Source organism: Pteropus vampyrus, unplaced genomic scaffold, assembly GCF_000151845.1.
Source record: "Pteropus vampyrus isolate Shadow unplaced genomic scaffold, Pvam_2.0 Scaffold24, whole genome shotgun sequence".
Lineage (NCBI taxonomy): Eukaryota > Metazoa > Chordata > Mammalia > Chiroptera > Pteropodidae > Pteropus > Pteropus vampyrus.
Window position 1 is genome coordinate 11267664 of NW_011888805.1, and position 21877 is coordinate 11289540.

At 35.5% G+C, this 21877-nt stretch overlaps 1 protein-coding gene and 1 pseudogene across 5 annotated transcripts in view; both read right to left on the reverse strand.

Moving 5' to 3' along the window:
• Positions 1-2129: 2129 nt before the first annotated feature.
• MYB (MYB proto-oncogene, transcription factor) overlaps positions 2130-21877 on the reverse strand; it is a 31632-nt gene continuing 11884 nt past the window's right edge. For 4 of the 5 annotated variants that reach the window (XM_011356180.2, XM_011356182.2, XM_011356181.2 and 1 more), the window contains 8 exons: positions 21568-21822; positions 20274-20636; positions 18392-18534; positions 17302-17416; positions 17089-17214; positions 16115-16225; positions 14307-14414; positions 2130-3413 (listed from right to left, as the gene is read on the reverse strand). In XM_011356180.2, coding sequence (XP_011354482.1) covers positions 3297-3413; positions 14307-14414; positions 16115-16225; positions 17089-17214; positions 17302-17416; positions 18392-18534; positions 20274-20636; positions 21568-21822 — 1338 coding nt within the window. In that variant the 3' untranslated portion in view covers positions 2130-3296. The remainder of the gene's footprint in view (positions 3414-14306; positions 14415-16114; positions 16226-17088; positions 17215-17301; positions 17417-18391; positions 18535-20273; positions 20637-21567; positions 21823-21877) is intronic. The other variant, XM_011356186.2, reaches the window with a different exon arrangement.
• LOC111737228 lies at positions 18925-19043 on the reverse strand (annotated as a pseudogene).

Consider the following 21877-nt stretch of genomic DNA (forward strand, 5'->3'; position numbering starts at 1 on the left):
CCACATACATTTGTACGAGAAACATATATTCAAATATATGTTAGAATGATTAAGAATATTTTGAGAAGATACATAATTTAGATTTAAAGTTAGCTTTAATACAAAGAATAAATTTAACACACAATGAAGGACATGGGCCTCAGTGGTATCTCTCCGTTGTTAGGTAATAGACATGTTTTTCCTTTGATTATAAATCATTATGGTGACTTATCCAATCAATAGGCACTGCAACATTCTACAAAGATGCAAGAATGCATGTAGTATCTCACAAAATCTTCACAATATCCAATAACCTTGAATGTGTTTTTATCTCCAATATAAGTAAAATATAAGTGAAGCTTAGAGATTAAGTAAAACTCATATAAAGTTACAGAGCTGGTAATGGGCAGTCTGATTTTAAACCAAGACTGGATGGCTACCAAAATGGGTTTTCTTTCAATAAGGCAATATGGCGAGCCCCTTACTGCAAGTCCCTTCCGATGTCTAAGGTCCTTTCCAGGTCTAATTTTGTATATTTTCTAAAGAAACAAAGAAGTTCTTCCTTGCACATCTCTTATCTTGGATTATCAGTCCTATTAGTGTTTGAGAGACAATTCAGAATCTCCTCGGTGTCTCTTCTATTCTCTGGATGTGCACTTGTGGACACAAGCTTTATACATAGCAACTCAAAAGAAATCCCTTTTCCTGAATAGTAAGTAATACTGTTTCCATTTATTTTAATACCTGAATCTCTGCTGTAGAGAGCAGAAGGATTAAAAAAAATTACCGGGGCAAATAAATGTTTTAGAGATGCTTGTGAAATGGGTACTATAATAATGTGAGTATTTGTACATAAAATATAAATTTACACTTAGTTTAGATTTTTAGTTTCTAGTTGCTGGGTTACGTCCTTGTTGGAAAAGTAAATATTTACTTCAGTTCTGTATAATGCTGAGTTCACTCTTACCATTGGTTTCTTTTAATAGTTATAACATGACGCCTAAGTTAAACTTTGCAATCAGCAACACATATTATTAGCCAGATGGACATCTGATACCTTATATGACATGCATCACTTGATAATGGAAAACGTATGTATTAACAAACATTTCTATAGTGCATTATTTAGCAAAAATTCACTGTAGGAATGAACTCATTTTAAAGATGAAGAAAAAAGGTTCAGAGAGGTTAGTGACTTGTCCAAGTTCAAACTGCTGGTAAGTGGCATAGTCAGCACATGTAAAATAGTCTAAAAGTGTGGGATAATGTGTTATCATCTATCAGAAATATGATCAAAGAATACCAAACAGTCTTAAAGACTAGCAATGAGGGGTAACAAAACCTTGGCTCTAGGAATACCAAGTGAGTGCATCATGTATATGAGAATTCAAAGTCTGAGTTGGAAAAGAGTGCTAAAGGAAATTATAAAGAACCTATGTGAAAGGGATATTGTAGTACAGTGAAAAGAACGCTAAGCTGAGAGATGGAAGCCAGTGGAAGTTCATCTCTAAAATAGGGACTTGGACTGGATGACTCTGCTGGGATGCCCTGTCCTTGTCCTAACAGATAAATACCCTCTGGCTCTGCCCTTGGAGGCGGAGCTTGCTCCCTTACATCCAGGTATTCCCTTGCCCTCTAGCTTGTTTGGTTCTGCCAGAGGGCCCTTGGCAGAGATAGGGAGGATAGGGGAAAGAAAGTTAGGGGTTATGCCTGGCTGTCTCCCTGTAAGATCTCCAAAGGTCTCGGGTCTTCTCAAGGACTCCTACTTTCCATGGCTCTCCACCTGCTCAGGACAGTGTTCAAGCATGCACACCCGTGTGCATGCACCACCCCTGTGGTCCTCCTACCCGCCGCCCACGTCTGTAGTTTTAGTACCCTGGTAAATGAACTCTCCTTGAATTATCCCAATTTGAATGCTGCTGGAACACTGACTGGTACATTCTAGAAGATTCCTTCTAGCTGTCGCTTTGCAAATAATTATTTTCTGAACCACTGAACTTGGTTTTCTTATCCTTTCTCCAATGTAATTATTCTTGGTTTCCTCAAGTGAAGTTCAGATGGTATACAAATTATTAACAAAAGAAAAGCTCTGAGTTAGCTTTGTTTAAAAGTATAACTATCATCCACAATCACAAGAGAGAAGTCAAAAGTAAGTAAAATAAGGGCACAGCTTTATTTCACTAAAAGGCAGTAAAGTACACTGTCATATCAAAAGTTCAGTGCTAGCCATCTTGCACCAAATGTTCTTAAGGCAGCAACTGGCTACGGAATCCAGTCTCTTGACTCCAGCTGCAGACACAGGTTCTGCGTGGCTGTTCTGAGACCATACACTTAGTAACCATGCGTGATACTGATCAAACACATAACTCCTGAATTAAAGAACCATCAGGCTGAACTCAAAACAAAACACAGGACATTAACAACATAGATCTCCCAAAAAAGAAGTGCAATGCATGCTCTTATAAACCAACAATAACGAAAAAAAAAAAAACAATAACAACAAATGCAAAATCTCCCAAATAAGTTTTCCAATGTATTACAAAAGGAAAAAAAAGTATATATATAAAAAATAAAAAAGAGTTTGAAATACTAGTGCATAGTTAATTCCTAAAACCAATTTTCTTTTTGTCCAAAGCTCTACTGACCCTCTCATTCTAGCAGCATCTCTACAGGCTAAGACCATAGCAGCAAAACACATTTTTCATTTGGCATTTACAAAATTAAATTACTGAATAAAAATATAATTTTTTTATAAAACTATTTCATACAGTAATAATTTTTAAAGCAAGCTAACAAAAAACTCATAAAATGGTTTAGTACAATAAATGTACCTCCAATGTTGTTAACCATAAATGAGCATTTACCATCTTGATTAATTATTCCATTTTATTATCCAACATTTATAGTAATGCATTGTGTTTAGTGGCTGAGAAAAGTAAAATATTGAAGTACCTTTTTTTTTGTGTAAAATTTTAAAAACCTCATTATAAAAAAATACTGGTCTGTTGAATCCTCTAAAATACAGATAAATCACTTTATGTTTAAAAAAAATCTGCACTAAGATATTAACAACTGACTATAATTCATCACCTAATAATTTAGGTAAGACTGTTATTTATTTATTTTTTTAAAAATCCTTTTAGTTGGGTGAAATCCGATAAGATTTCATCCATCTAAATGCACTTGGTGCTGCTCTCAACTGTTGTACCACAACAAAAATAGGTTCTTCCATTCATGAAAAGTTTCATGTAGAGGAATGATACATCCTAAGTCAATCTGAAGTGTTCTGAAAACCATAATGCTTGTCTGGAAACGTCTCACATGACCAGAGTCCGGGTTGAGAAGGCATTCACATATTTACGAGCCTGACCAGAAGCTGTCATCTGATCTTCCATCTTTCCACAGGATGCAGTTTCCCAGGCCCCGCTACAAGGCTAATGGGGAAAAAGAAGACAATAGCTAGGTCAGAAAGGAAGTACATACTTTAGCTCACAAGTTGAAGCCCCAATCCCAGCCAGGCCACCAGAGGGAATTTTGACCCGACAACAAGTGGTAAACACCAGGGAGTCTTTGTCAGATAAAATCTTTAACTCCCTGAAACTCAGGAACTCAGTGTTCCTAAGTGACATTAATTATTAGAAATTATTTATCGCTAAGAGAAAAAATCCACTCTAAACAGTATCTTAAGAGATGGCCACGTATTCATCCTTGAGTGCCTCTTGTCCATTGTAGGGAGATTTTACAAAGCTGGAAACAGGAATGGGCCTAATTCTTCAGACTCCTAAGGTGAGCTCTGGGATTTACTCATTGAGCAAACTGGTGAGTGCTTGAGTCTTCTTAGAGACTTCTTAGAACTGGTCAATGCGTACTAAACATAGTATTTATTTTTAATATCATTTAAATAACAATTAATTTAGGAATATCTTTTTACTGGGATAGCTTACTTTTTAAAGACACACTGGAAGATATAAGATGGAACTAATATCTAATGGGCAGCATCCAGATCCAGGTCCAGTGTCTGGCACTTCATACGCACGATCTCATTTGCACGGCCCAGCTAAGGGAGGTTCATCCTCTCTTTAGTCAGGCAGGAAATGGAAACTCAGGGAATAAAGATAACTTGCCCAAGGCCACTCTGAGGGGAAGTAGCAGAGCGACTTTGAATCTAGGCTTGTCTTCTGCACAGCCTCAGCCCCTGCCTTCCCTCCATGTTGCTTCAAACTAAAATATGTACTTTTTGTGTCCTGCTTAGTTCACAAAAGGATTTAAGATGCTTACAAAATAAATAAAAAATCAGTGTTTAAAAAGTGGACAAGGCAGGGCCACAGATAAATGTATGAAAATGAATGATATGAAGATGGGGTGAGACTGTACACAAAGCATTTGCCATGAAGTACAACGCACCAGCTAAATGTAAACCTTAAGCTTGACTCTGAGCTCTCTAGCAGTCGACGCAAAGAGTTTGGAAAGAGAAACACAAGCAGATATAAGACTTGGTGTCTGTAAGCTCAAAACTAAACCAATGGTTTAAAAAAAGTTCAACTATTTCTGGTAGTGACATCTAGAGGGATTTCACCCCCCTTCCCTCCGGGCCCCCCAGCACCATGGGATAAAAGAAGAGTAAGAAAAGAAGGGTCTCTGCTCTCTAGAGCCTCAGGTGTCCTTTAGGAGACAAAATGAACACATGTGAAACAGATGGAGTAATAAGAGGCCATGTAAAGGTGCATGGTGCCATGCCCAGGTAAAGAGGGAATGGGACACTAAGGAATTGCTAGGGAAATGCTAGACGGGATTTAGACAGACTAATGAGAAAGAAGAGATGTAACCCAGGTGGAGAAATAGCCTGAGTCAGGAAGCTACAAATTGTACACTGTGGGAAGGACTGGGAAAGAAGAAGAAATGTAGTAGATTAAATGACAACATTTAACAAGAGCTTACTACATGCCACCCAAGCTTCCAAGTGTTTTACATGTATCATCTCATTTAATTCTCACACAAAACACAAGAAACACTGCACCTGTTTTACAGACTGGGTAATTTAAAAGGAAGAGAGAATTTAAGCAACATTCTCAGGGTCACCCAGCTAAGAAGTGATGAAGCAAGAAATGTAAATCCAGGCCATAGTGAGTGTAAGATGCTGCTTCTACTAGAGTTCTCATCAGTGGAAAATTGTGGGGTTAGGTCAGCAGAGCCTTGGAATGTGGGAAGATGCATTTAGATGGGGTGTCGAAGTCATAAGACTCTTTAGGAAAGAGGTATGATCATTTTGAATGAACATGGTATTTGTATAGTGATGGGGTTTCCTTTCCTAGTGGCTGGAACCAAATTTCAGTGACATAAGGTTTATAGTGCCATGTACCTAATTTGTAAACTTTCATAGAACACAGACTGGGTTCCTGGCTTCTGCCCAATCTGCCACCACCAATGTCAAGGGCGCCATCCAAGTTCGCATGTGTTTACTCTGAAGGCTCAGAAACTCAACATGGAAACTTGAAATACTACATAGCAAGATGGATTATCATAATCTTTTCCTGGAACTGTGTATCGCAAAGATGACAGGACAAAGATGACAGGTGTTCAGGGATGACTTTTGCTACTGAGTCACATTTAACGTCTTCCTAAACAAAAATCACTAGGGTAATTACACCGTTCTATAAAATAGTTCTCAATAAGTGATATTTCTCTAGGTTTAAGAAACTGGATTAAATATACATATTTCTCTGGTGTGTATCCATCCATACAAATTCTATATTTTAGTTTAGTTAATTGCTTACTTGCTGTTGCTAAAGTTTTTTGGCGCAGCATTAAAACACCAAATTGACACAAGAAACCCAATTAAAAAATAAAATTTAATGATATCATTTCAATTATTAAGCTTGCATTTGTAGTCACTATAGCAATGTGCTATATAATCACTACCGTTTGAGAGTGAACAGTTAAATGTGGTGGATGTTTACCATGAAGTACTAGGCAGTGCTGAGAATCGATGGTGGACATAGAACAAAGCGCATGAATCTTAAAAAAAAACATGACTAAAGAAGCAGCAGAATAGCAGAATGAAATTTGTTAAGATACTTATATATGTAAATCTAAAATTACATAAAGATACACACAAAACCCCAAAACACACATTTTAAAAGAATGCATGCACATGAATGGAGAGAAAAGAGGAATGAAAGTGAGAATGGAGATAAAAGTGAGGAGCAAGGAAAAATGTATCTGTTTTTCTTTAGATAAGAATTTTTCTACTTAGCTGTGCTTCAGTGAATATAGAATTAATTTTCTAAATGTGTAAATTAAGTATTTTAAAACAGTCTTATGCTTGCTTTACTATGCCTCTTGGAAAAAGGCAAATTCTGATCCTTGGCAATATGGTACTTAAATTAATTCAGAATTCCAAAAATCTGTTCAGGAGTCTTTAATAATAGTATTATCAGTTTAATATATTTTCAACTTGAAACTTGACTGTATACTTGTTGGATCTTCTACAAGGCTCATCACTTTATTATGCTTGGCTCTTCCTTCGGGACCAGATATTTAAAACAAGATTAATATAAAGAAGGTATCATATATTTTTATTAGAATTTTGAAAAAACTTTTCAGTCAGCTTCTCCTAAGTCAAAATGGAATTTACCAAGAAAGAAATCACATTGACTGAAATATCTGAATTCCAGAAAGCAGACCATTTCAGGGGCAGATAAGCCCTAAAGCTTAGAGCCTAAAAAGAGCAAGAGGACTTGGAACACCTGAATCTCCCAGTGCAGATAACACCAGAACACAGTAGCCACTGTGTACAAGAACCACTGGGTGGAACAAAAAGCCAGTGGGCATGTGTATGTAGGTCCCTCCTTTTCTGGACCATGAGAGAACAAAGCAAACACTTCTTATAACAACAAATGAAAAAAAAATGGTCAGAGGGGGCACATGCCCATACCGACGGTGTGAAAGGAGGAGCAGAAGGCCAGTTACTTGGGTGAGAAAAGAAATGCTCAGGTCCAACAATCTAAACGGAGACGCCTCCTCTCCTGCTATTTCCTTCTCCCTCCTTACCTTGAAGCTCTGGGCTCCTCGGCCAATTTTTTAAGCAGACAGAATAGTTTTGACAAACAAGGATTAAATGTCTTTGTGTTGGAAGAATGTTTTTAATACTGTCATGTAGACCTTTGTGCATCCTTTTAATTCCCTTTCCTTAAATTTTAGTTTCGCTTACACTAAAGAATTGATAAGAATTATGGGTTTCTGCACGTGAATTCTTGTTAAATTACTAATCCATGGTGCTATTGCAGACATGTCACTCTACCCAGATTCATTTCACCATTAATAATCCTACTGCATATCCTCCTGGTCTTGCCTGAGAGTCATCTTGCTTATCCCGTAATCTGCCTTTAACTGCCCGTGGGCAGAAGTGAACTGTAAATAGACTGTCAAAGCTTAAACTGGGATATCCTGCTAAAGTACTTTAAATAAATACTCAGATCCTTTGTAGAAAACAGAAGAAATAAAGGGACAAGAACGTGTCCACAGGTGGTTTTCTGTTAGAATTACATTATCTTCACTTTTTTCATTTAGAATATGTAGTTTTTTCATCATGCTGAAAAACTACTACTATTATATTCATATAGCAACTTCAAACAATAGCTGTCGATGTCAAAAGCCTTAGCAAAGTATGTGCTTTACTATTCGCAGGCCTAATAAGAAATTTGCATAAATCAAAAAAATGATTCTGTAAGACCAAAGCAACTTGTGAGATGGTATTATGTTTTTCTTTTGTTTGATTTTTAAATAATAAGCGGATATGAATGCTGTCCAAAACAGTAAGAGTAAGAATGATCTGATTATTCTATTTAACTCATTTGAAGAAAATACTCTGGACTAAAATTCTAAAAGTTAGAATTCCTTCCCAAAGGGGTATCTTTTAAAAAAATGTATCAGTTATAAGAGATAACACAGAAATCTTTAACTATATCTTGAAAATCAGGGACGAACCTGAAATGAAATGTTGCTAAGGTAGGATTAATGGTTACAAACTTTTTTCATACACAAATGCCACCTTATGTCTACACAAAACAATTAAGTGCCCCCAACTTCACAGCTGCTAACTTTTCATAAAAAAAAATAGCCCTAAAAGTTAGGGGTTAGAAGGTTCAGACAGTGATAGGAAGTTGCCCAATGCACCAGTGCCTCCACTTCCCACCCACGCCTGAGTTAATAATTGTTAATGTGGATGGACTTTACCTAAATTTAGAATTTGTCCCAGATATCTTTAGGGGTCTCTTCATCTTAAATGTTTATAGACTTTCCAATTTATAGACTTTCCAATAGTTTATATCAAGTAGCCTAGGGTATCACAAATTATTGGAGGGATACCTCCTTCCTTAGCCACATATTAGTTCCAGACTATTAAATTAAGACAAGTGCCAACTTGCTCTAAAGCAATTCTATCTTTGCTGGTCCGAGGAAGATTCAATATCACAGTGTTTGCCAAACCAAACCAAACAAAAAACCTACATCTTATAATATCTGGGGCAGGGCACTCTGAATTGGAGCTTGACATATCTTCCCTATTCATTTAGCCTTTCTCAGTTCAACTCTGAAACTGTATGTGGCAAACTTGCTTAATTTATAACACATATTAAAACCAGGTTGCTGAAATACTGACAACTATGTAAATTCTTGCCAGGATGAGTAGACAAAAGTGACCCAAAGGGAGAACCAAATGAATACATACATGTCCAGGGAAACAGGTCAACAACAGCACACTATACTAAGAAATGCCTGGAAAGCTCTATATCATATGTAGACAGACTGTTTTTCTATGTCTGTTGACAGGCCAACGCAAGTACCAGAAAAATAAAGAAAAGCAGTAAATCAGTTTTTCCATCTCCATAATACCAAAGAGATCTGACTACCTTTATTTCAGGAATCAGTTGAATCAGCTATGTCTCTGGGTGACCCACTGACACAGTTCTGCAAGAGTGGAACAGGGAATGAGAAAGAGTATGCTTGAGGAAACCATACACCACAGTGCGACGGGACCTGGCCATCGGTGAGGCCTCCTTTCTGTTTCTAAGAACAAGGTCTGTGCGTAGTCTTTGCCTATCACCAACGAATACTGGCATTTTGAAATATTATATTTATTTGAACTTCATAGCAACTTTGTATGATGAATGAAGGGTATACTACAGTCCCCAATTTAAAGACAAAAGGATTTTGTTCTGAGGAAGTTAATGAATTAAAGACATGCGATTAGAAAATGGTGGAGTCTAGACTAGAACCCAGGTTCCTGTTGTCTGCATGTTAGCTTATTACACTCTTCAGCAATGGTGATCATGCAATAAGGTTTTGCTCTATTTTTTGAAAAATTCGTAAGTAATTCATATGAAAATTGGATCAATCCAAAAACACATGAAACTGAAAAAGAGAGTTTCAATTGCTTGCAATAATACTTTAAGATTTTCTGATGCCGTGCAAATGTGTTTTAATAATAATGGCTTGAGAATTTACTTAAACTAAACTCACTGTTTTAAAAAGTAAGGCCATGCCAAGCTAAGTCAGGAAATTAAAATTTAAGGCTGTCATTCTGTGGTTAGCAAAAAGAGGAAAGTGAGTTAGTAAAAAGCATATGAACACATCTTTTGCATTTGTGTTTTAAATAGGAATAAAAGGAAATTATAATTTAAGAGAAAAATACAAAAGTTCAGAAGGCTTATAATTTAAGTAGAGTTTCAGATCTACTGATGAAAAGTGTCTACCTTAAGAGATATCTAGTGGTAAAATGTATTTATTTCAAAATATAAAGCAAATTAAAAGCACATTGAGAAAAAGAGGCAGCTCTTTTCTCTTTGCTGAGGAGGGAGCTCTGAGTGTGTGTGTGTGTGTGTGTGTGTGTGTGTCTGTTGTGTCTGTGTGTGCGTACACACGTGTAGCTCTCTCAAGGTAACTTTTGAACAGCATTCCACAGTGAATTTGCCTTTCCTGCCTCAAACTGTAAGCTTTCTAGGCTGAATGTTTATTCTCTCACTTGTGATCGTTTTTAAGCTTCTAGACTCCGATCATCTACCCACCACGCAATGCGGAAAAAAATGAAACAATGATCCAATGTGAAAATCTCATACATTCTGAGTTACATAAAAAACTCAAATATCAAAAAACGTCTCAGAACATTTTTATTATGAGTCCCTGTTTGCTTTTACAATTTAAAATTAAAGCACCTTAAAAAATAAGAAATCTGATAATTATGAGATTATGCAGTGGCTATAACTTACTTTTGGAAAAAAGTAAGCATAAATAATTTAAAAAACAAATATAACATTATTTGTGCATAATGGCTAACAATAGCCTCTATAAGCATTATAATTGATGTATTAGGGGATATATGGAGAGTTCTGAGTTATTAAAATTTTCTTGCTTCTCAAAGACAACTCACACAACAAATGGGCATACTTAGCACCCTGATTTTCTTCTCTACATACCATTTTCACTAAAATCATCAAAGCACCTTGGGGAAATAGTTGGTTCTAGGAAGAGAGGAAGGAAATGTGGCTATTAAATTAAAGCTATTTAAATTAAATACAATTGAAAAGTCTGTTTCTCAACAGCACTAGCCACAAGTGCTCAGAACTACAACTGACTAGTGGCTATCATACTGGAGAGCAGCATATTGGACATTTTCATCACTGCATAGGTTCTATTGGACAACAGCGGTCTAGAGATTAGGAGAGATTTAAGAGAGTTAAAAACCAAATGCAATGTGTGAAACTATTTCAACTCTGATCAAACAAATACTAAAAAGACTCTTTTCAGGATTAATGGGGGAAATTTAAATATAGCCTGAGAATTAGAATATTAAGAAATTATTGTTAATAATAATGTGTGACAACAGTATTAGGTTATATATGAAAATGTCCTAATGTTTAGAGATATACCTGAAAATACATAAGAATAAAATGTTATATTATCTGGAATTTTAGAATGCTTCATTAAAAAAGAATGAAGTAAACATTACAAAATGTTAATAATTGTTAAATCTAAATCATACAATATTTTCTATACTTTTATGTATGTTTGAGATTTATCATAATAAAATGTTAAACTCATAGCTTCTTGCACTTTTAATTTTGAAATATCAATGTAATTTACACATAATTATGTATATGCATGCACATTACAAGCTGAACCATACAGGCTTAGTATCTGGGCCTCAAAAACAGTAATTACTCTGTCTAAAGTGTTATTGCCATAATTAAGCCAGGGATGATTAAAACTGAAATGATAGAACACAGAATTGCCATTACCATAGTCTTCAATAAACTGTTTTTGCAGCTAAGTAAAAAGTTATTTAGATAATTAGATGGATAGACAATCAACTGAGCTATTATAAGTGGCAAATATTTTATATTTTAGAAGTATCAGAATTAAAATATTTTAGGAATCACATTTAGTTGTTTTAATTAAAAGCACTGTGATAAAAATATATAGATTGGCTAAAATCTCACTTAATATTTGATTTAAGTACAAATTACAAACATTATAAGTTATCTAAAGTACTCTTAGGTTGAACAGCTAGGTCATTTAACAAAGGCACAATAGTTCAATAATACCATCCATGATTAATCTGCCTAATTAGGTCAAATTATCAATGGAAACATATGATAAAGCATTATGTTTTAAACAAACAAAATAACCAAATTACATAAAATCTATATAAATATTGTTGAACAAGGGTTATATGAAGTATAGGCAATATATGTTTAAACATTTATTTGATGTATTTCCAATATTTATCACAAAAGGTTGAAACATTTCAAAACCATGTATTTCTATGATTTAGGAAGCTAGGTCACCATGACACAAAACAAAGGAGGTATTTGGTGTGTATCATTCTTTCATTTAATGAATATTTCTTAAAATGAATTAGGTATCTATTATAGCAGGTTATTAAAATATATTTGAGCAGCGTAAACCATCTAGTGCAGACAGAAGCACTGACTCTAAGATTAACTTTTGGGTCTCAGTTATTTAGTTTAGTAGGATTGACAAATAATCACCTTCACCATGTGATGTACATAGATGGCTTAATCTTAGTATACAGACATAAGAATCTGTAGAGTGCTAAATATGACTCATTGATATGCTAGAAAACATAGATTAAGAAGATAGGGCTACTACTTAATTTTGAGTCAAAGATAACGAACAATTTCATTAAATAAAATATAAATATGTTGATAATAAAGTTCCATATTGATTTTTAAAAATGCAATAGCATTAAAAATTGGGGCAACCTATTTTTTATAAATAGATCCTTGAACAACATGGGGGTTAGCAGCACCGACTTCTGTGCAGCTGAAAATATATGTATAACTTTTGACTCCCCAAAAACTCAGTCATCCCTCGGTATCCTCAGGGGGATTGGTTCCAGGAACCTGAAGATACCCAAATCCACAGATGCTCAAGTCTCTTACGTAAAATGGTGTAGATTGATACATACAGTCTGACCTCGTCATCCACAGATTCCACCAACTGCAGATTGAAAATACTGTTTTTGCTCTGAGTGTGGTTGAATCTGTGGATGCAAAACCCAGGCATACGGGAAGCCGACTATATATTTATTTAAAAAAAAATGGACCTGTGTAGTTCAAACCTGTGTTGTTCAAGGGTCAACTGTACTGACAACTTGCCAATTTTATATGTTTTAAATATATACCATGTTCAGCTACTTAGTTAGGCCAAAAGCTTTCAGGATTTGATTTTAGGACAACAATCAGGGATTTCAACGTACATAATGATAACTACTTATGTAATAACTGTCCTCAAATATATTTACATGTTTGCTCTTTGAAATTTAGAATGCCCTTTTTATATATTGCTGTAAATGTAAGTCCAGGCTAGGTTACAAAATATATGTAAAACTTAATCTAGCTTAATGTACTAATAACACTAGTCAAATTTAATGCTCTGGAAACCAAGGACTGATTACTTTAGGAAGGAAGAGGGAAAGAAAAACAAAGAAAGCCTTTCCTTTCTGGAGCCAGGATCAGAGCTAGGTAAAATGTTTAAGAAGCTACCTCTGCCTTGACATCCTTCTAACCTGCTTTCTGTGTCCCCTTTATGTGTTGGTGCTTCATTCTTTTCCTTGTCTCCCGATCTTTTGCGATATTCTGCGTCTTCTCTACATCGGGCTAATCAGACCTGACTCAGGAGCAACTCCAGATGCCCTGCAAGTCCTGACTCTCGCTATCTACACTGTGGTCAACAGCCATCTTTCACCAAAGAAGTTGGAGCAGATAGAGGCCACAAGGAAAACAATCTGATTGAGTTAGGAAACAAAATTCGCCTAAGGCCCTTCCAGCTGTATTTGTATTACTTACCAAATAATGCTAAATATCACAAATATTTTAAAAAGGGAAGTTTTAAGAGTCTTACGATTTGGAGAGAGAAGGTTTACCACAAAGATAGGAGAGCCCTTTAAAGCAAGGGCAAGCTCTAAAAGCACACACACCATCCAACTGCGATGCCTTTAACTCACAGTATGAACATGACTTCCCAGTTCTGAATTGGGTTCTCTGAATGCTTCAGGGGTCGAGAAGTTCCCCTCACTGTAGCTTAGTGGGCTGGGGAGAAGGGAGGGCTCTGCAGGTGGCTGGATATTGGGCTATTTAATGTTGGGAACTGCTTTAAATAATTTAGGGGAGTAAATTTGCATCCTTATTTACATCTGGCTCAGAATTAATTTGGAATTTGTTGTACTTCATCAACATATAACAACTTCAGTATTATAAGGGAAATCTCTTTAGATATTAAAACCCAGTGGCGGCAGATGGTCAACTACAGGCGAGCCACACAACATTAACAGATGACTTTCTTATTCTGATAGTGAAATATATCATAATTATTTCTAGCTAGTTCATTTCAAACTTCATTTAAAATCTAAACAGCGTTTGAATTTTGATGGCTTAGTAATGGAGCATAAAAAATAATTTTTAGAATAAAAAGTAGACTATACTAATAAACTGTTCACAAAATATTTAAAAGCAGAAGGAGATATTGACACATGTGTAATATATGATCTTAGTCTCAGACACAGTAAGAAATGCTTCACTCTATCATGATTTGGGAACCTGCACTAATAAAAATTTCCAGCAAGTCTCATACGAGTGGCAACTAGGAATTTCAGGAGTGCTTTAGACATCAAGAGTTATTTAAAAGCACCACTCCTCAATGTCTAAAATGTTAAAAAAAAAAAAAAATTTTAAAAAAAAGAAAAAAAATGACAGTTTTTCAGTGAATGACTTTTAAGATACCAATATTGGAATAGAAATAGGAATTACCTGCAAGGGACTCGCCAGGGTCCTGTTTTTAGGTACTGTAAATGCTTTGAGAACATTGTCTTCATCTTCTGATACTGGTGTCATTAAAACGGAACTTGTAAGAATATTCTAAAGGGAAAGAGAATAATTTGAAATTCAAATAAGGTTGGATAATATGAGAGCTGACACAATTCTGACCATATAATGGGTAGATTACTATGAGGTGATAAACATTAGCAGGAAAAATGCAGGTATCTGCCAGAAATTCTCTTTCCAATGAGCCAAAAGGAGAGCTCAACTATGTACTAAAGCTAATTCCATGTGGCAAACATCACTAAAACAAAAAGCCAGGTAAAATTTTGAAATAGCTGTCCTACATAGTTTTTTCAGATAGCGCAAAAAACATCTGCTAAACGAATTACGAAATACATACTTCTAAAAATGAAAGAGTTACTAATTTCTGGTAAGAGAATCGTTTACTTTGTATATTGGTACAGAATATACAAATTAGTGGCAGTATAGTATAATGGTTAAAAGTATGGAATTTAAAACTGGACTTTCTGAGTTCTAACCTGGAACCACCCCTTATTAGATAAGCAATCTTGAGCAAGTGATTAAGACTCCCTATTCCTCAGTTTCCCAGTTGGTATAATGGAAAGATAATGCTACCAACCTTGTAAGGTGGTTGAGAGGATTGAGTTAACGCATCTAAAGCTCTTAGAATAGTACTTACCATTTAGTACATACTGAATAAATATTCACAATTGTTATTAGCTTTGATGCTCCATAAAGGACAATCGTTCACAAATTACAAACTTTAAAAATGGTGGTAACTAAGTGCTAAAAAGAAATGAGCTATTAAGCCATGAAAAGACAAGAAGGAAACAAAAGTGCATATTAGTAAGTAAAAGAAGTCAGTATGAAAAGGCTACATATTGTATGATTCCAACTGTATGGCATTCTGGAAAAGGCAAAACCATGAAGATAGTAAAAAGATCTGTGGTTGCCAGGGGCTGGAGGGGTGGGGGGAAGGAGGAATGAACAAGTGGAGCACAGAGAATTTTTAGGGCAGTGAAACTACCCTGTATGATACAATAATGATGGATACTTGTCATAAATTTGTCCAAACCCATAAAATGTACAACACTAAGAGTGTGACTGAATATGAACTATGAACTTTGGGTGATAATGATACATAATTGTTGGTTCATCAATTGTAATAAATGTATCGTTCTAGTGGGGGATGCTGATAAGGAGGAGGGCTGTGTATGTGTGGGGCAGCATGTGTATGGGAAATCTCTGTACAGTCTGTTCAACTTTGCTGTAAACCGAAAACTGCTATAAAAAATAAAGTCTATTAAAAAATGGTGGTAACCGAAGCAATCCAATATTGGGTACAATAAAGGGCATCTACTATAGACACATAGTCAGCATTATGCTACATGCTACACAGAACCAAACAGGAGACAACTTATCAAGGATAAAATATATTTAGAAGACAAATAAGTAAATTTTTTTAATGTAAAAATTAACATTCTGTTTTCAGAGAACTATATATATTCATTCATACAGCAGATTTTCTAAGTGGCAAGGACTCTCAAATCGTAAGAAAGTAAATAATGAAAAAATCTTCAATGGAACAGAATCTATTTCTAATACATAAATAAAATCTCAACTTTGTTTAATGTTAAATATCATAAAAAATAATGATGCGAAAGAATATATAGATTATGCACCAAGAATATGCACCAAGAATCCACAGCAGCCCCACATGCCACACACACAATTCTGTGAGGCAGCAACATCTCATAACATGGGCGTGTACTTACTGGCACATCTGCCACAGGCGATGCTTGTGTGAACAGCTGAGTGTTCAGACTCTCCCCTTCCCAGTGGTTTGAGCAGAAGAAGTTTCCTGCTTTATCAGTTGGAGATTCCACCTAAAGGCAAACAGGAAGTGCTTTGTTGTTTCTAGAACTAGAACGTCCCATGAAACATTTATACTCCAGAGTAAATTTCTATAAGATGAATAAGCCCTGAGGAACTAATGTATAACGTAGTAACTACAGTTGATAACACTCTATTGTATAATTGAGATCCGCTAAGTGAATAGAATTCAAATGTTCTCAGCAAAAATCAGAAGTAAATATTTGAGGTTATAGATGTGATAATAAACTCAATGTTGAAGACACCTTTCACAATGTATACAAATATCAAATCATCACATTATGTTTTAAATATTTTACTATTTTGTCAATTATATTTCAATTAGGCTGAACAAAAGAGTAAATTTCTGGCCAGTCTCTTAAACATTTATGAAAATAAATTCAAGAGGCACACTATCTAACCTGTTAGAAATGTTTCTTGCCACCAAGCTAAAATTTTGATCCTTGAAAGTTGGATTCCCTTTCTTTTATACTATGAATTAAAGATACTACTATTTTAACTTAAATTGCGATTCTCCGTGACATCTGAAAATTAAATATCTATGTATCAATCACACATCCATTTATGTAATAGTAATAAAAAAAAAAGTATAGTAAAAAAGCTGCTTTCTTCTCTTTCCTTTATCCTCTCTAGCCTGTTTTCCGTTCAAACATGAAGTAGATAGGAGTGGCTTAGCTTCCCAAATGAAAGGCTACATGCCTGCAGTCTGGCAGTACCCCTTAACTGTATCTTGGCTGAAAATCTTATGAAAAGTGGAACTGTTACACAGTGCTGATGCCAGACACATCAAACTGCCCCTGAGGAACAAAGGGAACAGGATTCACAGCTTGTTCCTTCCAAAGGATCCCATGTTTACCTCTTGTTTGATCTTCTTCAGTAAAGGTGGTCCATTTTCTTGAAACTCAGTAACAATTCCAGATTCATCGGATTCCTGTTTGATCACATCCTGTAGGTCTTCAACTAGATGAGATGGTGTCTGAGGCTAAAGAGAAGAACGGGTATGTTTGCATCGGAGGAAAATTTCTGTCTGAACTAATAAACTAAACAGAAGAACTTTGCTAAAACTTACTAGCATCTTCAGGGGACCATATTTAATTTCTTGAGCTGCAAGGGCATGTTTGAATGGTGTAGGAGTTCTCGGAGAGCTTTCTAGGATTGACCTTTTGATAGCTGGAGTTCTAAAACTTTAAAAAAGAAAACAAGTATTGGTTCAATATAAAAGAACATATGCCCCTTACATCGCTCTATTAAATTCAACATTTTTCTACTGAATACAATTAACTCTGTTATAGATGTGGAATTGAGCATGCTGAGTAATCCTATGTGTATTGTTAAGTATGTACATCATATATTTTCAAATATTTCAAAATATTGTACTCCTAAGACTAAGAGCATTAAAATATTTTTCATCTTTCTTTAATCGTTCTGAAGACATATGCACTGCTCTAGGTCTTAATAATGACCATAAGCATTGTGAAGATCTGATGCCATTTACAAATCAATTTTATCTATTCATTAAAACAGGGCTCATGGTAGAAAATATATGTTCATCTTTCAAAATGTACTTATTGTACTTGGAAATAGGATTGCATTTCTTTTAAAGGTCTCTTATATTATTGATGTTTTCTGCCATTTCTTTGAATTGGTTAAGTTTTTATTGACTATAAATGACTGGTTAATCACTCCTTGGCTTCTAATCATACAATATTCTTGGGGATGTTAGAAGAAGTCATATCGATAGATAAATTTCAAAAAGAAAAAATAAGATTAAAAATATGAATTAAGTAAAGAATCATACTTATTCTGAAGTTTATAATCCAAGAGAAAAGGAAGTTAAAAATCTTATTTTCAGTGAAGGAGAAAAGGCCTTATTGAACAAACGGAAAATTTGAATGGAGAAGTTATATGATAACTACCTCTACAGATACAGGAAATTTTGAAGCAAACTACAAGAAGTAATTTAGTTTACCCTAGCACCTTCCACCTCTAGGTAGTTGCAACATGCCCAGGACAGACATATTCAGTGTGGAATACACATGATTATGTACATACGAGTAGATTATATACATACAAATAGATTAGACATTTGGGGACTATATTCCATTAATTAAATATAAGTAAATAAGATAAATAATTTTATTATTGAACCAAGAACTTACATAGTATTTTCCTTTTGAGTTTTCACAGTCTGGTCTCTATGAAATGGTGTTGTAACAGTCAATTTGTGACCATTGAGAGGGGTAGAAGTTAAAGAAGGCATTTCCAAGTCTAAGTTTTCATGATTACCGGAAGTGTTTAAGAACTATATATGGGAAGAAAAAAAATTACTTAGATTAAACGGTGATTCTTTATTCAGCCGAATTTAAAAATCACACCCTGATAACAAGCAAGTATGTTTTACTGACCCACTATGAAATAATAAAGATAACAACATGTAGAGCCACAAAGGTATTGTTTTATTTTAATTGAGCACCCAAGATTTGGAGTGTTATTTCAAAGAAATAAAATTTAGTGTCAATGCTGAAAAACTTGCAAAATCCTAAGAAAATATTCTCACAATTAAAGAGAATGAGATGCACTCTTTTTTATTTATTTTTTATTTATTTTTATTTTTTAGGCAAGGCTACCCTTGGTTGACCTCACAAATTGCAAAGACCTTGTCAGTTTACAATCCCTTTTTTTAAATTTTTAATGCCTACAGCACCTGGTCTTCCTGGGTGGTCTCCCATCCAAGTACTAACCAGGCCTGACCCTGCTTAGCTTCCAAGATCAGACTAGATCGGGCTTGTTCATGGTAGCATGGCTGTAAACAAGATGCACTCTTTATTAAGATTAAAAACGTTAAAGTGATTTTTTGGAAAGTAATTACTGTTTTTCTTTCATAATCTGCTTTCTCTCTTTAAAGATCTATGGACCATTATTACAGAAGGTTTATGTTGTGTGGAAAATTCTTGAATAATAAACTTTGTCTCTCAGAACGCTAATATTCTGGGAAAATACAAGCATTCCTCAAATGATTCCAAGGTAAAATAAGTTTGGGAAACAAACATGTCATAACCTTCCCCTGGAAATTCACAATGCCGATTGGTGTATTAAAAACTCCAAGAGGTTCTGCAGTAAAGAAACCAATTTTTAACTGTTTGATTCAATGTTTCCCAAACTTAAATGCTTATATATTTAGATGATTTTCTGGAACATCTATTAAAGTCTTACAGAACTAATATTCTCTAGAACACAATTAGAAAAATACAAGCAAAAAAACAAGATAATTTTTTTTGGTGAGTGCATCATTTGTTCATACTTAAAGTTGTTCTTAAAACAAACTCAATGAATATAATTGGAAAAATGTTTAAAGTGCCAAATTATCTATTAACTTCAAATTATTTTGATAATTAAGAAACAGAAGTCTCTGATAAGAATTAAAATTTCCATGTCTTTAAAAAATACTATATGAAATAAAAATATTCATTGGCAAATACTGTGCTAATAAAACAGTATGGCATAACTGAAAAGAGCCAATGTTGAGAAACTGAAATTAAAACATAAGTTGTTTTCCTTAAGCATTTGTTTCTCATCCTCTTTTAAAACTTTTTCACTTAAAGATGAATTAAAAACTTTAAAATTTCTAGTCGCAACCCAAACATAGTTTAATTCCCTCCTCCCTGGGGTCAGTGAATCACACAATAAATGAAGAAAGAGGCAGAAAATCCGTTAAAGTTTTTAAAGGGAGGGAAGAGGTGGGAGAAGAGGAAGGGATAGAAATGTTAAACTCTAGTGCTGAAGGAAATAGAAGCACATCTCATGCAACTAACCATCTTTCAAATCACCAAAAAGAGAATTATGACAAAATCATCAGTTGGCCTACAGATAGCCTAAACTTTGTGAGGCAGTATGACTTAGCAACAGCTAGATTCAGCAATGGAACGAAATCAGTGAGGGCAACAGTAATTAGTCATTTGTTCCAAAAGATTAGTTTCTAGATTATTAAGGCTCAGTTGTCTGTTGAAAATTAGTAACAGCTGTGCAGAAATTGTGCTCTACCTGCGAAGGGGAGAAGGGCAGGTTTTTGACAGGGGAACGATTGGGAGTTGAACTGCTGACGTCAGCAAGTATGAAGGAGCTAGAGTCTCCAGTGGTTAAGGGGCTGGCCCGGCCCCGCTTTTTTCGAAGGATGACCAGTGGAATTGTGCTGTGCCTCGCAGGAGGTAAGGGCTTGAGCAAGTCAATTGAACCCTCACTCAACTTGCGTTTGTTCACCCTCGTGTTAGGTTCTCCTGTAGGTCTATGCACATTGCCCTCTCTTTGCTGGAGCTGTAGGGCTTTGCCTGCGTGATGCTGGCTAGGTGAAAATTCTGCTTCTTCAAAGAGTTCAAAACTGCTGAGGTCACACCATGATGAAGAATCCTGAAACAATGTGGGAGGCGCAGAACTCTGAGACAGTGTGTGCATGATGTGTGCCATCACCTGAAACACAGCACTGAGAAAGAGACGCTGAATGCAAGGTAAACACCTGCCCCGCTTGTTTGACTTCCTGAGCAACAGCTTCAGGATTAACAATTGTTCGGGTGCACTGCATAGTATGTCTGCCACGCTGCCTCAAGGCTGGTCCTACATGAGTGCTGTAGGGACCTCCTGGTACTCTAGCATTTGCATGTCGTCTAAAGCAAAAAAAAAAAAAAAAAAAAAAAGAAAAGAAAAGAAAAACCCTTTTCTACATGGCACAATTGGCAATGTTCACCCCGTCTCATGGGTATACAATAAAAGCTTTTTAATCAACTGGGAAACAAAGAAAATGAATTGAGTGTCTGCTTTTGAGGTGCTGAACTCAAGTTTGTTTCACGAAAGATGGTTCATCTCAGTGAACCAATTGGGAATGGTAATCCATAATCGATGTTTTGGGGAGAAAGCCACACACCATTTAATAAACTTGTTAGCACTTCAAATACACTGAAAGATTGCTTATTTAAGCTCTGAGTAAACATAATTCTTAATGTGCTATCCAAAAGGAAAGCACAATTCTAGCGAAACACAAAGAAGCAAAGTAAAAGGTTAAAAATAACTTGAACATCATCCCTAAAACCCAAGCTCTACTTACAGGTCATTAACTTCACTATCTTTAAAAACCATGCATTTTGAAGGAAATGCGTGGAATGCTACCTTTTATCTGGGTAGTCTATGAAGTCAGATCTTTGAAAAAGCAAACACACAGAGACTAAAATCATACTTTTAACTTTACATTAATATATGCCAATAACAGAAAATGGCAATGATTTGAGAAATAGGTTTCCTAATTCCCCTTCTAAAAATATTAACTTGCCTTAACAATTCTACTTACAGAATCTATAAACTGAAGTGTTTCTGCAAATTCTAAGAGGTTCTTAACATTATCCAGAATGGCTCCTTGGTGGACGATCATGCACCTTGCTGGAGAGGCGCTTTCTTCAGGTAAGGAGCCAGGATCCACAGGCAGAGATGGAGTGGAGTGGTGTTCTTCCAAACAGGAAACAGGTGCGCTGTCTCCATGAGGTCTGCTGTGGTCGGCAATGGTGGTGCTGTGCCACCCGGGGTAGCTGCATGTGTGGTTCTGTGTCTAAGGAGGGGGTGGGGGAATAAAGAAAGAGTGGGGAGAAGAAAGGGAGAAGGAA